Raw genomic sequence first — 14,169 nt, 5'->3', positions numbered from 1 at the left:
CTCTCCTCTCATGACACAAAGGGAAGTACATTGTTATAGAGTGGGCAGAAATGATTTTCTACAGCAGTCCTTATTGCAGTGAAGTTGAGGCAGCCTCCAGCTGAAAACACTGTTGTTTGAACAGTAGTTCATGCATGTGAGGTGCTGTCCATAATGTTAAGGAGTTTTTGCAGCATCATTCACTCAACAACCAAGTCTAGGGGCTTAAGTGTATTTCCAAGCACAGAGCCAGCTCTTTTAATCAACTTGGTGTGTTCTTTGGCATCTGCTCTGATGCTGCTACCCCCAGAAGATAGAAAATTGAACTAGAAACAGCAGATATAACATGTTTAGCATCCTGCTGCACACATTAAAAGACCTAAGGCTCCGTATAGTCTGCTCTGTCCCTTCCTGTACACAGCCTCAGTGCTGCAGTACAAGTCCAGTTTGTTATCAAGATGTACTTGTCATTATCCATACCTCCACCCCTTTCCCCATGATCAAGACAGTGTTCAACTTTGTCTTGGCCCTCCTGAAGTCCATCTCCTTTGTCTTGGCTACATTTAAGAGCTGGTGGCTGTTTCCACACCACGCCACAAAGCTGTTCACCAGATCTCTTTACTCAATCTCCTCCCCATCCTTCACACACTCCACAACTGCAGTCATCAGAGTATTTCTGCACACATCATCCCAGTCGTACTGTGGCATACTTTACTTTACAGAAATGTAGTATTTTGGATATGAAAATTTCTTTCTTGAATTTCCCCTGGGGATCAATAAAGTATCTATCTATCTATCTATCTATCTATCTATCTATCTATCTATCTATCTGTCTATCTATCTATCTTTTTGTAAGGGTTATTTTTTCAGTGTTTTGTAAACAATGTTGTTTCGACTTCACTAATTCACGGACTGGGATAGATGCAGAGAGCAAATGTCCCTCACGGGATCAAAAGATATACTTACTTACTAACTTACATAGTCTATCAGTATATCCCGATCAGGCAGTGTGCCGAGAGACCTGCCCCAATAGTAGTCTGTTACATAGACTACTATTGGGGCAGGTCTCTCGGCACACTGCCTGATCTTTTCCTCCTAATCTTAATGTAGCCTCTTGTTTTAGTGTTACCGTTTACTTTGAGAAAGTCACCAGGTCCCCCTGGTTGAACAACATCCCAAAATAATAATTTCCTCACCCCCACAATTGAAACGGACATGGAGTCATTTGGGTTTAACGCTTCCCTTTTTTATGCCAATCTCAGGCCATGTCCCTGGGTCAAAAAAATCCAGCGAAAGCTAAATTATTTGTCCAGGTGTGCCCTTATAAAGGTTAAGCTGAGTTGTGCATGTTTGGAGAAGGGTGGAGAAGAAAAATAGAATGAGAATTATTTCATCAATTCTGAGGTGGTGTCTTTTACTTAATGGGCATATTTATTGAAGTAATCCTAAAGTAATCAGATTACGTTACATGTTTTTGGTAATCCAACTGATTACGTTACTGATTACAAAAATTGCCATGTAATTTGTAGTCAGTAATGGATTACATTTCAAAGTAATCTGACCCAACCCTGGCCGGGGCACACTAGTGTGCCGTGAGAGATCATCAGGTGTGCCGCAGAAAATTACCCAAATGTCGCTCACTGGTCCAGAAAAGCAACTGTTGCATCAAAGAATTTATAACCACATGCTCTCATTGATTGTATGATTGCACTATTTGTGGTATGCAGGCATTGTACAACTGGGGCCCCATATCCAGTATTCACAGAATCATCACATATCCAGTTCAGCAACAATTAAATTAGGCCTAGATATAGTCACCTACAAATGAAACAGAGGGCGCTTGTTTTATTGAGCAGGTCTTGCATAGAAGCCATAATAAGGCCATATCTGTGTATTATTTGAAATTTTAGGCTATGGTAAGTTTATTTTTTCTTCACACAGGATGTTAGTGTGCCGTGGGACATTTTAAGTGTCAAAAGTGTGCCGTGGCACAAAAAAGGTTGAAAAACACTGCACTAGATGGCAGCACTATCTACGGCTGTGTTTGTGGGGCGTGATAGGTTGTGACGCGATCAACGTGCCTGCGCATGTTTGAAAAAAGTAAGAGAAAAACCGCGCTTGTATCGGGTAGGTAAAGTCGAAGACTAAAATGCTCAAACCGTTTAGAAAGGTTCCAGTCCTGAATACAGCCAGCTTACTGGTAAGTTATGCGATACGCGGGTTAAAGAATGAATGTATTCTAGTTTTGCCGTTTGCACATTGAGGTCATCTCTAACAACGTTTTACATTTAACACACTGTTACCATTGTAACGTTACCGTTCATTTCAGCTGGTAGAGAACGAGGAACAACTTCAAACAAGGTTAGCTGATATCATCGTGCAGAATGAGAAAGATGTCAACATCACAGTGTAAGTGTATGGTTCCCAGTTTTCAGAAGTGCACCTAAAGTTACCTTATCGTTATAGAGAAGTCGCTTTGCTGAGCGGCGTCACGCTATGCAATCCTATTTCTTTGGCCACCCTTGGTTAGGGTAATTCGATTTAGGCTATGCTAACGTTACGGTGTTTGTTGACATCCATTCAACCCATAACATGAATGTGAAAGTCCTGTCTATGACACGCCGTTGAATTATTCTGGATCACCCATTTCACGTTGATAATACGATTACAAATGAAAAGAACTATACCTACACCAAATAACAATTTTACATGTAACAATAATGTCGCTTATGTCTTACTGAGATATGATGATCATTGAGTGCATGAAGTTGTAACGTTATAATATTTCAGGGAGAAATGGAAAAGTAGCTTCTGATCAGGGCGTATGCAGAGTTTTGAAAATACTGATTTGCTGCCATGCTGACTGTTCAAGGAAAGTGAACAGACCAAGCTGGGAGAACCCGACACTTCCAATGATCCAAAAACCCAGGCACCAATCACAATTGTTTATCCGGCATGGGATATATATATATATGATGATCAATAAAGCAGTGCATTCAACACAACCGATAGGGACAGGGTTAAACAAATATGGACGTGTAACCTATTTTCTTTGGAATTGAGTAAACAACTGCATTTAAAACCTTTGTTTACAAAAAAGATTTGATTGCACCACCTCTGAAATTATTTAGAATTAATTTGACTGTTGTTTACGTCCGTGGAAGTTCTAGGTGCCCACACCCCCTCTCAATCTCAATTGAGATGGGCAGTCTAGTGTCAACTCGGCTAGAAACAGACTGTCGCCTCGCGTGGTGTCACATATATGGAAATTAAAATCAAATTCTGCTCAGCAGGTCTGGTACCGGTATGGGTAAACAGTGTAAGCTCTCTCAACAATACAATACAATACAAGATCTCTCCACTATAGTAAAACAATGAGCTATAACACTAATGATAACATTAGACAGGCCTAGTATTTTTGACCTTGTACGGATATTGTTCTGAAGTAGTGTTATTTTTAAGCAACTTATCTCTGACTTTGCAAAGAAATACAGGTCTGGACCTCGGTGACCTCAATGGTGTGTGTGTATGGCCATGCTTTTGTTATCAGCTCAGCTAGTAGCTGTTTAAGTTTGGTAAACACTTGATAGTAGCTAACTTGCTATCCATGTGAGAGAGAGTGAGAGACTGACTTGTATGATATGTAACCTAGATCATTTCCTTATTTGCTTATCAGTAATTTGGCCCATGCTGCTGTTAAGTGCTCATATTGTGTGGAAGACTATTTTGGCAATTCAACCTGTTAGAAATACAGAATATACAGTTAGGAACCAAATTATTCATACCCCTGGCAAATATTGATTTAATGTTTGTTTTCTCTTGACCAACATATTTGTTCTGACTGAAAATGACACTGCCACATGCCAAAAGGTTGTAAGACAATGTGGTACAAACAGAAAAAGAATGCTTGGATGAAATATTTTTTGCCACCACTCTGCCTTGTGCTCACTTTTTTTGGATTGAGGTCTTGACTCTGGCTGGGCCACTCTGAAATGTTGATATTGATTCTTGTTCACCATTTATTTACCACTTTGGCTGGATGTTTCAGATTATTGTCTTGCTTAAAGGTCCGATGCTGCCTTAAGCCCACATTGTTTGAACATAATGGCACAAGTTAATCTCCATAATTTTCAAGTTTTAATGCAGATTTTTGTTTTCACGCTGCATAGCCATAGTTTATCTGATCTAGTAACAGCTCAGGGATGCAGGACTTGACAAAGGATGAATGATCGTGGTGAGATTTGCGAATCAATGGTAATAATGTGGACGCACAACGGATCTATTTTGAAACTGAAACGTTCTTTGTGGACGCAGAGCGTATTTGTTCCTGAAATCTGTATTAAAATGCTGTAGTAGCTTGAGTGAAAGGCTGAACTCATTGAAATGGTCAACCACATGCCAATAGTGACAAAACGTGTAGATCTGGCAGCTTGCACGCACCAGGTCACTACAATAATATACCCTATAGGCAAATCATATAAGTTATTTTCTCAAAATCTGTTGCATAGATTTAGTTTATTCTTATTGTGTAGGTCTTTTCTTTTGAAATGTTCTATCATCAAAGTGAAATGGTTGATAGAATAATTAAACGGCGTCAAGATATACAGGAATTCAGACTCTGAGGGTACGCTATAAATCAAAGACTGCCAAAGAACATATTTTTGGATAGTAAGTAAGTAAGTAACATTTATTTTTAAAGCACATTTATACACAGCTTACACTGACCAAAGTGTGATGCCGTTCTGGAAGTTGTAATTGAGATTTGAAGTTTACTAGATGTGGTCTTGTCATAGGCCTGATCAACATTACATTTTCATTCTGACAGGCGACTGGCCCGAAAACTCCCTCTGCCAGAAGAGAACCAGGATAGCCGTCCACGGATTGACCTTATAGTGTTTATAGTAAACCTCAGGTCTGAGCGCAGGTAGGCTTTATTTGTTATTTTATGTGTTTTTTTTATCATGTTGAAGCCACAATTGCAGCTATGCAGTAATGTCTCAGTTTTTGATGTATGCTTTATTATACAACTAGTTTTGACATCATCTTGAAATTCATTTTGATATTATATGGTCAAATGAAGGAGAGATGAAACACATGTCATTCCCACCAGAATATGCACTTACAATGTTGTGTTCTGTGTAGGAACAGGCTACAAAAATAAGACAACTTTTCAAAACAAACCATTGCTGACTAGACACCAGTTGGCATATTGGCAAACTTCTAGCAGTGCCAATAATGGTGTGTTTCCACTGAGTGGTACGGTACAGTTTGTTACAGTACGGTACACAATTATTTTAAGTATAAGTAAGTGTAAGTATATACTCTTTTGATCCCCTGAGGGAAATTTGGTCTCTGCATTTATCCCAATCCGTAAATTAGTGAAACACACACAGCACACAGTGAACAGACAGTGAGGTGAAGCACACACTAACCCGGAGCAGTGAGCTGCCTGCTACAGTGGCGCTCGGGGAGCAGAGAGGGCTTAGGTACCTTGCTCAAGGGCACTTCAGCCGTGGATGTGGGAGAGCAGTCCATGGGAGAGCAGTCCTCAACCACTTCCTCCGCCCACATTCTTCCTACTGGTCGGGGATCGAACCGGCAACCCTTCGGTTACAGGCCAAAAGCCCTAACCAGTAGGCCACGGCTGCCCCCCTGTTTTTGGGATGGTACCAAAACAACTGACCTGTACCGCACCATTTTTTGGCACCCTACCGTTGGGGTACCAATCATAATGGTACAGTACCTAAAAGGGTGAAGCTAGACCATGGGTTCCCAAACTCCGTCAATGTTGGCCTCCCCTCTGAAAACAGTGACACCTCCAATCATTTTCAAATAATGATATTCACTTCAGTTAAGCCACTTAAAATGTGACAAATCTGTTTCCAATCCATCCGATAGCATTTTAAGTTAGCTATCGGAACGTCACATATTACCGTCACGTATGTCCAACCTCTTATGTGTATCTGTCACTTAATGTTAGGGTTGCAAAATTTCGGGGATTTTCAAAGTTGGAAACTTTCCATGGGAAGTAACAGGAATATACGGAAATTAACGGGAATAAACGGGAATTAATGGGAATAAACTGGGAATTTTTAATATGGCAAGTTAGTCTATAACAGGGAACTTAAATGTAGTGGACAAAACCCCATCTTGCAACATAATATTAGTTAAAACAACCTTCTTTTTCAACCTTTTTTCAACCAAATTTCTACCCTGCACATACGTCAATCCCATGCACACAGCAATCAGCATAGGCTACTAGACATAAAGGAAACCTATGATGCGTTCATGTGCATGGGGAAAATAAATTCCCAGTGAAAATGTCATCTCATGTGGGAATAACTGGTAGTCAGGGGGCCTATGTGGTTTCTGTGGGATTGAAATGTTAATTTTTGGAGAGTGGTTGGACTGTCTTTAGAGGTCATTGAACATGGAGAAAAATGATGTCTCCATTTTTTTACCTGTTTTAACCCTATTTTTGTGAAATTGTATATTTCACTATAATTAACACCATAAATCTTGCCTAAATCACTGGCTATGTTGAATAAAGTTCACAAAACAGTTATTTTCTTATTTTCAACAGTATGATTGTATGTCAGTATTATGATTGCATGTCAAACAATTAGAGATAAGATCAATAACCAATCACTTTCACCAAATACACATACTCCATTGCTGAAAGATCACAGATGCAAAATTACAGAATCACAGATGAGACCTCAAACAACATTTAATTAATCTACATATACACAACATATTAGATCTCACCTCCACAATTTCCTCATCAAAATCTACAACTAGTCTACTGAACCCTATTTGTACTTACCTTTTTAAGACTGGTCTTCCTGGATAATGTTTTGCTCTAGATTATAAATAATTCTATCAGGGCATGTACCACAATCATTTAAGATTAATTTGTTATTAAGCCCTCCCTCAAAAAACCTAGCCTTGTATCGATACTGGTCCTCCTGGACCTCAGCGCTGCCTTTGACACCACAGATCATGACATACTACTTAGGCTTGAAAATTTGATAGGCATCAAAGACTCAGCACTCGCTTGGTTTAGATCATACCTTCCTAACCGTCAACAATTTGTACAGGTCCACAATAAACCATCTATCCAGATTATGGTAAAATATGGAGTGCCTCAAGGCTCAGTACTGGGGCCCCTGTCGTTTAGCAGATGATACATAACTATACCTCTCCATAAAACCTGATGAATTAACCCCGTTAGCCAAACTTGACACATGTATAAGAGATATAAAGACATGGATGACGAATAATTTCCTGCTTTTGAACTCAGATAAAACAGAAGTCATGATTTTAGGTTCTAAAAAGATGAGGGATATCCTATCCACATCACAGGCTACATATAGTGATCTTCCGCTGACCTCATCCACAAGTGTTAAAAACCTGGGAGTTATAATTGACCAGAACCTAGCACTAAGTAATCACATAAAACAGATCACCAAAACTTAATTTTACCATTTAAGGAACATTTCAAAGATAAGGAAGTCCTTATCCTTACCAGATGCCAAGAGATTAATGTTTTGTCATCTCAAGGATAGAATATTGCAATGCTATTGCAATGCTATCATACTGGCTGTAATAATACCTGTCTAAAGAGCTTACAGCTTATTCAAAATGCAGCTGCTCACACACAAAAAATATGAACATATTTCCCCCATCCTAGCATCTGTACACTGGCTACCTGTTAAAAGTCATTGACTTCAAAATATTACTTATATCTCTTGGTTGGTTGCCTGCATTGAAAGAGGACACCTCATGAAGACGCTCTTTTGTCTGCTTCTGACAGAAGAAGTACTTATCTATGCTGGCAGCAGCTGCTGCTGAAAAAGTGTACAAAGTCCCTCTAGATGGACTTGATGCAGTTGCAGGTGTTGCTGCAGGTTCAGAAGATGGTCTACCACGTCTTTTCTGAACACACTGAGTCCTGCCTGCTTCACATCATTTCTAGTAGTGAATCTTAGCATGCTGCAGATGCTCACTTACAGGTGGATTTGTAGCAGTTCCTGTGCCAAACTGCTTTGTTCTGTTGTAAAATAACTGCACTGTAACAATGTAATCGTAGGCTGATCTGTGATCCCCATCTCCATACTCTCTCATGGACAAAAACAAGAAATTTGCCATATGTCTTTAGTGATGGATCATTCACCAGTCCACACATATCTGCCACTGGATACATAGCCCAAAATCTGTTTCTGTTTAGAATATGTGTGCCATCACCTGACTAACAGAAAGACACACCTCAGAATATAACCTAACCTAACCTAACTAGACTGTGCCACCATGAACTATGAAAATGTGCTTGCTCAAATGTAGAAGGCTAGAAGGTCACTAATATCACCAACCATGAAGAACAGAGCACTATGTGCTTCAGGTTATTCGATATTCTAAATTCTATCACTGCCAGCTATCATCAGCCAACTGTCACTGGTAGTCAGGGATGGATTACTGCACGGGCCTACCGGGCCCAAGCCCAGGGGCCCAAGGAGTCAGGGGGCCCAAGCCATTGCATGGAATCATTGCCTCAATATCATCATATCATATCAACACATAGGCTATGAATCTGATTGAATTAAAGTATTGGCCATCCCCAAAATGCACCAGAATACAGGAAATCACATCAAATATATTTGAAAAAATGACCCCCGCAACAATTAGTGGGGGGCCCTTAATACATCTGGGCCAAGGGGCCTGAAAGTTCATAATCCGTCTTTGCTGGTAGTGTCTCTTTCTCTCTCTTACACACACACACACACCTACCTGTCTGTTTGTCTATCTCATCCTTTACCCTTTCTTTTCTTCACACTTACATAGGCTACAGAAGGCCTTACAGACTTCAGCTGGTACTGTGTAAAAGTCTATTAAACTTGATTTAACAGAGATCTCTGCACTTTTTGCTCTGAATGGGTGTAGACAAGAACTGACAGAGCAGGCTAGGCCTACACTCAAGCACACTAATAGGCATGATTTGATAGTATTGATATTGAAGTATTATTTTTTATAAGCGGACAATTTCGAGAATTTTAGGCACAATTTCTTGTTAAAGAGATCAATCATCAGCCTAAAAATGTTTTATAATGTTGTATTGTTTATGTGGCCCACTACCTTGTAGAATATATTTGCTTTTTGGCACCAAACCCTATGCTATGATACCAGCAATGTGAGGTTTATGGAAAAAACACCAAATTTGACCATTTCTGAATTTGACCTTTGATTGGGTCTTTAAAAACCTTGGAGACATGTTTTTTTTTACTCTTAAGAACCCCTAGAACAAAAATATAATACTCTCCAAAAATTAACATGCGAATCCCACAAGCCCCCATATTAGACACATAGGCCCCCCTACTATGGTGTGAAACTGGGGGAAGTTTGCAAACAGAGTTGCCCAGTTATGGGCTTGTCGTCACCTTTGTCCTCATTCAAATGGGTATACGTCATTTTGCATAAACTGTAATGGGACAATTAATCTGTCTGATTAAGCTTGACAATTTATATATAATTTACATAATCTATAAGGTTTGGTTGGGGTGGTATGTTGTGTCATTATATTTTTATTTGTTTTACCATTTTCTGGGATTTTAACTGAACAAACTGATTGTCAGTCAATGTTCCAACCAATTGGATTTTGTTGTTGAGTGGCGTGGTGTATCTTGGGCAGTTCAGTGGTTTCAGTGTTGCTAGCTTAGCACGCTAGTAAACCATAGGCAGAGAATGGGATTCCCGCTAGCATGTTAGCTATCTTTGTATGCTAAGCTAAGCGAAAATACGAACAAATAAATCATATTGCTTAATACGAAACAAAATGTTAATGTCTGTATATGAAACAGTAGGAGTTACCAAAAATTCCCAGTTAATTCCCGTAAATTCCCATTAATTCCCATAATTTCCTTTAATTCCATGAAAGTTTCCAATTTGGAATATTTCCAAAATTCCCCAGCTTAACTCCCCATGGAAAGTTTCCGGAAATTTACTGGAAATTTTCCACCCCTTTGCAACCCTACTTAATATTAATTTCTATACAAACCAAGGTGGCGGATTCCTAAAGAAACGCAAGCACCCACACCATAAGTTTATCTAAATTAGCTATGTACCAAAAAAATACATTTTACCATGACTCGAAGAGCTGTAAACAGTGTTGTAAGGCTGCGTGTACAAATCCGCTTGGAGCTCAAGCTCCAAGCTGCAAGTTACTGTTCACTGGTAACTTGCAGCTAGCTCGGCTGGCAGCACTGTGCCTAAATTACGTTATGAAGTGTGGCACAATCCATTCTCACTCAGGATGGGGATCAATAATACTTTCCACTATCCCAAAGATTTAGTATAGCATTTAGTATCTCTTCTATGATTTATTTAGATTGTATAATGTTGACAATTACATAATCATTGAAAAAAAAACATAGTTCTAACATGAAATAAACGTTTTTCCTTCTTTTTTGAATCAACCTTCCGCGCCTCCCTTCAAATTATTTGGCGTCCCCCAGGGGAGGCGCGCCTCACAGTTTAGGAACCTCTGAGCTAGACCAGGTTCGATCCACTTCAGTCAGTTGGTTTTTGCGAGAAAATCATTTCCTATCGTTTTCCTGCAGGCAGCGTAGATGTAGGCTCTGTTCGAAACGGAAGGCAGCGACTAGCTGCCTCCCTGACTAAAAGGGCTTTCAGACATAGGTGTAAGACCGAAGGTTCTGCGGATGTTAAACGGTTGGACCGCATATCTGAACAACATAACTGGTCATATGGCTGTCCGAACTTAGCCGGTTGTTCTACTGCTCCCCTCCTAGTATTTCCTCCGGACATTATGTAAATGTGCTGTGTCTGAACGAAGCGTAAAACATACGGTTAAAATTCACACCTAGTGAGAGGGCGTTTCTTTTGTGCGTCCATGTGGCGGGGGCACTTAAATGCCAGTGTCATGATGGAGTGGCATAGTGCTGCTCAGAAAATCTCCGACCTGGAAAGACGAAGACATCACAGAGCTACTGTCCATGAGGGCAGACAGCGTTGTGATACAACACATGAAGGGAAGGGCAAGAGACACGTTGATGTACAACCGCATCGCAAGGCCAAAGAAATTCAAAAGATCAAATCATCATAAGCAGAAGGCGCTGAAAAGGCAGTAGCCTACACCAGGCAACATTTTTGTGTTAATTAATCATCTTCGTAAGTCGTTATATGGTTAAATGACTCATTACAGGGCGAATGAAGACTCTCGCCCGCCCCTACTGCCTGTAGGAAGAATATCCCGCTTGCAAGTTCGGTGTATCCTACCCGCAACCTTCAGTCTCACAAAGTCTCAGACATTGCGAGAAGCAGGATCAGTTTACATCCTGCATCCACAGCACAGAGGCAGGCTAACGAAACGTATCAACGTATCAACACGTACAGACGCTAGGGGGAGCTTCGTAGAGAAAAAGCACTCAGGCTTGCCTGGTGTCCCTTTAATAAATTGTTAGCCAACACGGTCGGTTTTCTGTTCATTAATAGCCTTCTCATGACCTTACTGCTGAGCCTGATATTTGTTGAGAATGAACAATGCCTAGAGAAAATGAAGAAAACCCAACTTTGTTCCAAGCTCCTTACGTAAATGCAATAGACACATAGCCTACAGTATTTGACTAGTTTGCAGGAGCACACAAAAGGCATGTGAATGGAAAATTATCATTTAGCCATTCAACGAAAATGCATGGTACCATAAAGCCTACAAGTTTGTGTATATTCTCTCCAACGCAAACTAGATTTGGGTTCCGCTACATAACGTTGAGAACAGATAAATGTGTTTATTTGAAGCACACATACAAATACTGTAGGTCAGCTTCAAGTATGCGCACTTACGTAACTACTTTAAGTATTAGCCTACGCACAATAGATTTTTCTTCTTTAGCCTACATAATGCATACATTTTGTAAACAAAAACAGCAGCTGTGACAACGGCCGCATATATTCTGTGTCATATCTCGCCTCTTGCGAACTCTGCAAGCCCCCACCTCTCACTCGACAACCACACAGAGATTCTGTAATGTGCGTGTATGTCGTTCACACATAGGTCAGTAGAAGGTCCGCATGTTAGCATCATATCTGAATCATCCGAAGGGTCGGACCTCCGTTTGACAAGCCTCCGCATATACTCTGGAGGTTATGTCTGAAAGCCCTTTAAATAACGATAGAGAGCGGTCTCACTATTTAATCAGTCACTAGACACACATGCATTTGGATTGAATGCATCTTTTAAGAATGAGCGTAGCACTCTAGAATCTTTGGTTAACTGAGCAGCAGGTAGCTGCCTTCCTCTTCAGACAGACACAAATAGTTGTTAAATCAGTATACAAGGTTTACTGAAACCCATGATCAGTGCACAACTTGTTGTTTATTTGCAAGTCTGTTAACTATTAAGGTAGGATTGTTAGCGTCCCATTGTTTACTAGCTGACACTAACTAGCAAGGCGCTACCATTCTGTATTTTATGTGTTATCTCTAAGGGTATTGTTGTAGTTTGTGTAACAAACACGTGATTTCTGCATCTTTTCTTCTCCACGCTGCCTGCAGTCTTTTCTCAAACAAAGCTTGACACCTTGTTGAAATTAACAGCCAGATGCCGAGCAGAAAAAATGCTGGATGTCCTCCACTGTTTGTCGGTGTGTGGCGTTCGTTGTCATCGCACCTACACGCCGCCTACCAAGTAAGGGTACTGTTGGCAGTCAAAACACAAGCCAGGTCAGGGTTTACCATTCCAAATCGTACTGTACTGTACTGTACTGAACTGAACCGTACCACTCAGGCCATGAGACTCTGGGTGGTGTTTACAAGCATCTGCATGCCTAGGTAGCCTGGCTTCACCAGACTCACAGGGCCAGGCTGTGTTTTTGGTGGTTGTAGTCTAAACCTTGCATAGTACTGCTTTTAAAGGCAATTCTGTTTGCTCAATCTAAACACCTTATTGTTTATTATTGTGTAGTGTTTCATGCCAATGAGTTGCCTTTATGCATTTTAGTCTTCAGTCTGCTGAACAGTCCGTTAAGTATCTGGACCCTGGATTCTTTTTGGGGAAGGTGTGCTTTTTGGTCACTGGTGGTATGGACTTTTTTCCCCCTACTACTCTGATCATAGTAATGAGATGATACTATTTATAAAATAGCAAAAATATTTCCAATGTTTTGTGTTGGGGGTTTTTTGCAATGATTTTTTGTTCATGTGTAATTGGCCTACAGCTCGCTGCTTGTCAGGTTCCAGTAACCGCTTGTTGACTGCGAGGAAGTTAGCTGCATCTCTGCACTGCCCTTTGCTGTTTGCAGAAGATCAGGTCTGTTTCACCAGTAAAATACGTTGTCACATTGTATAAGTCATAAATGATAAATGTTTTTGCTCAGTTGAGTCTCTAGCATGATTGTGTGATCATGGTCAATCATAGACGCAAAATGCTTTTCTCTGAGCTTCAGCAGCTGTTCTGAAGGTGATTGTGTGCTATTGTGTTGATCCTGATTAGGCATTTTGCCTTTTTCTTTCTCCTCTTTCCCTGTGTAGACAAATGAAGGAGTGATTACAGTTGCAGTGAGACTACTTGGTATACTTAAAGTGGCTGCTGGTTTGGTTCCCTTGGCAACAGGGCTTTATCTTAACAGTCTGAGTCATTGCATGATACCCTCTGACCTTGAGCAAAATCTTGACTGACCAACCTGATGAGAGGAACTCGATTGAATTTGAATGTATATATATGCATCTGCCGTTAAACCTGTGAATGTCCTTGTCTTTGTGTGTATATGCATGTATGTGTCCCCTACATGTAGGCCTACTTTTAAATGTGTAAGCCTATAGGTGGGTTAGGCAATGTATATGAACTGTATTTTTGGTATTTAAACTGGATCAGTATACTCTCTGATCTACTCACTGTTTCATTTGAATAAAAAAACAGTTTTCACAAAAGTTTCAAGTTTGCCCCGTTTCATGTTTGCGAATGTAGCACATAAAATGGTTCAACAGAATCATTCATAAAGCATTCTCACAACCGCTGGTTAAGTTTAGAAAAAAAGAGTTGTATTTAAAAAAAAAAAGTCATAATCAAGATAAAATGGGTATTTTTCCATGTATAGTACCCTCCAGAATTATTGGCACCTCTGCTAAAGTTGACTAAAAACCGGTATAAAAAACAATCTTAGGGAAAAAATTAGGAAA

General features: G+C 40.1%; 1 protein-coding gene across 1 annotated transcript; it reads left to right on the top strand.

Annotated features, from left to right (window-relative positions):
* Positions 1 to 2,078: 2,078 nt before the first annotated feature.
* Positions 2,079 to 13,920, top strand: pane1 (proliferation associated nuclear element). Its single transcript, XM_076295609.1, has 6 exons — positions 2,079 to 2,179; positions 2,309 to 2,388; positions 4,805 to 4,903; positions 12,992 to 13,071; positions 13,209 to 13,300; positions 13,522 to 13,920. The coding sequence occupies exons 1-6, from the start codon at positions 2,129 to 2,131 to the stop codon at positions 13,666 to 13,668; spliced, it is 549 nt and encodes a 182-aa protein (XP_076151724.1). The 5' UTR covers positions 2,079 to 2,128; the 3' UTR covers positions 13,669 to 13,920.
* The last annotated feature ends 249 nt before the right edge of the window (positions 13,921 to 14,169 follow it).

Source organism: Alosa pseudoharengus, unplaced genomic scaffold (genome assembly GCF_046254945.1).
Source record: "Alosa pseudoharengus isolate Yale_2024_CS ecotype anadromous, Long Island Sound unplaced genomic scaffold, YU_APseudo_1.1 YU_APseudo_1.1_scf_1, whole genome shotgun sequence".
In the NCBI taxonomy this organism is placed as follows: domain Eukaryota; kingdom Metazoa; phylum Chordata; class Actinopteri; order Clupeiformes; family Clupeidae; genus Alosa; species Alosa pseudoharengus.
Note: the sequence above shows the minus strand (reverse complement) of the source record. Positions and strands in the feature narration are given on the sequence as shown.

Coding starts and splice junctions, on each gene's coding strand:
- pane1 (XM_076295609.1), top strand. CDS start 2,129: ATGCTCAAACCGTTTAGAAAGGTTCCAGTCCTGAATACAGCCAGCTTA. Junction 2,389..4,804: donor AAAGATGTCAACATCACAGT/GTAAGTGTATGG, acceptor TCATTCTGACAG/GCGACTGGCCCGAAAACTCC. Junction 13,072..13,208: donor GTGCTTTTTGGTCACTGGTG/GTATGGACTTTT, acceptor ATTGGCCTACAG/CTCGCTGCTTGTCAGGTTCC.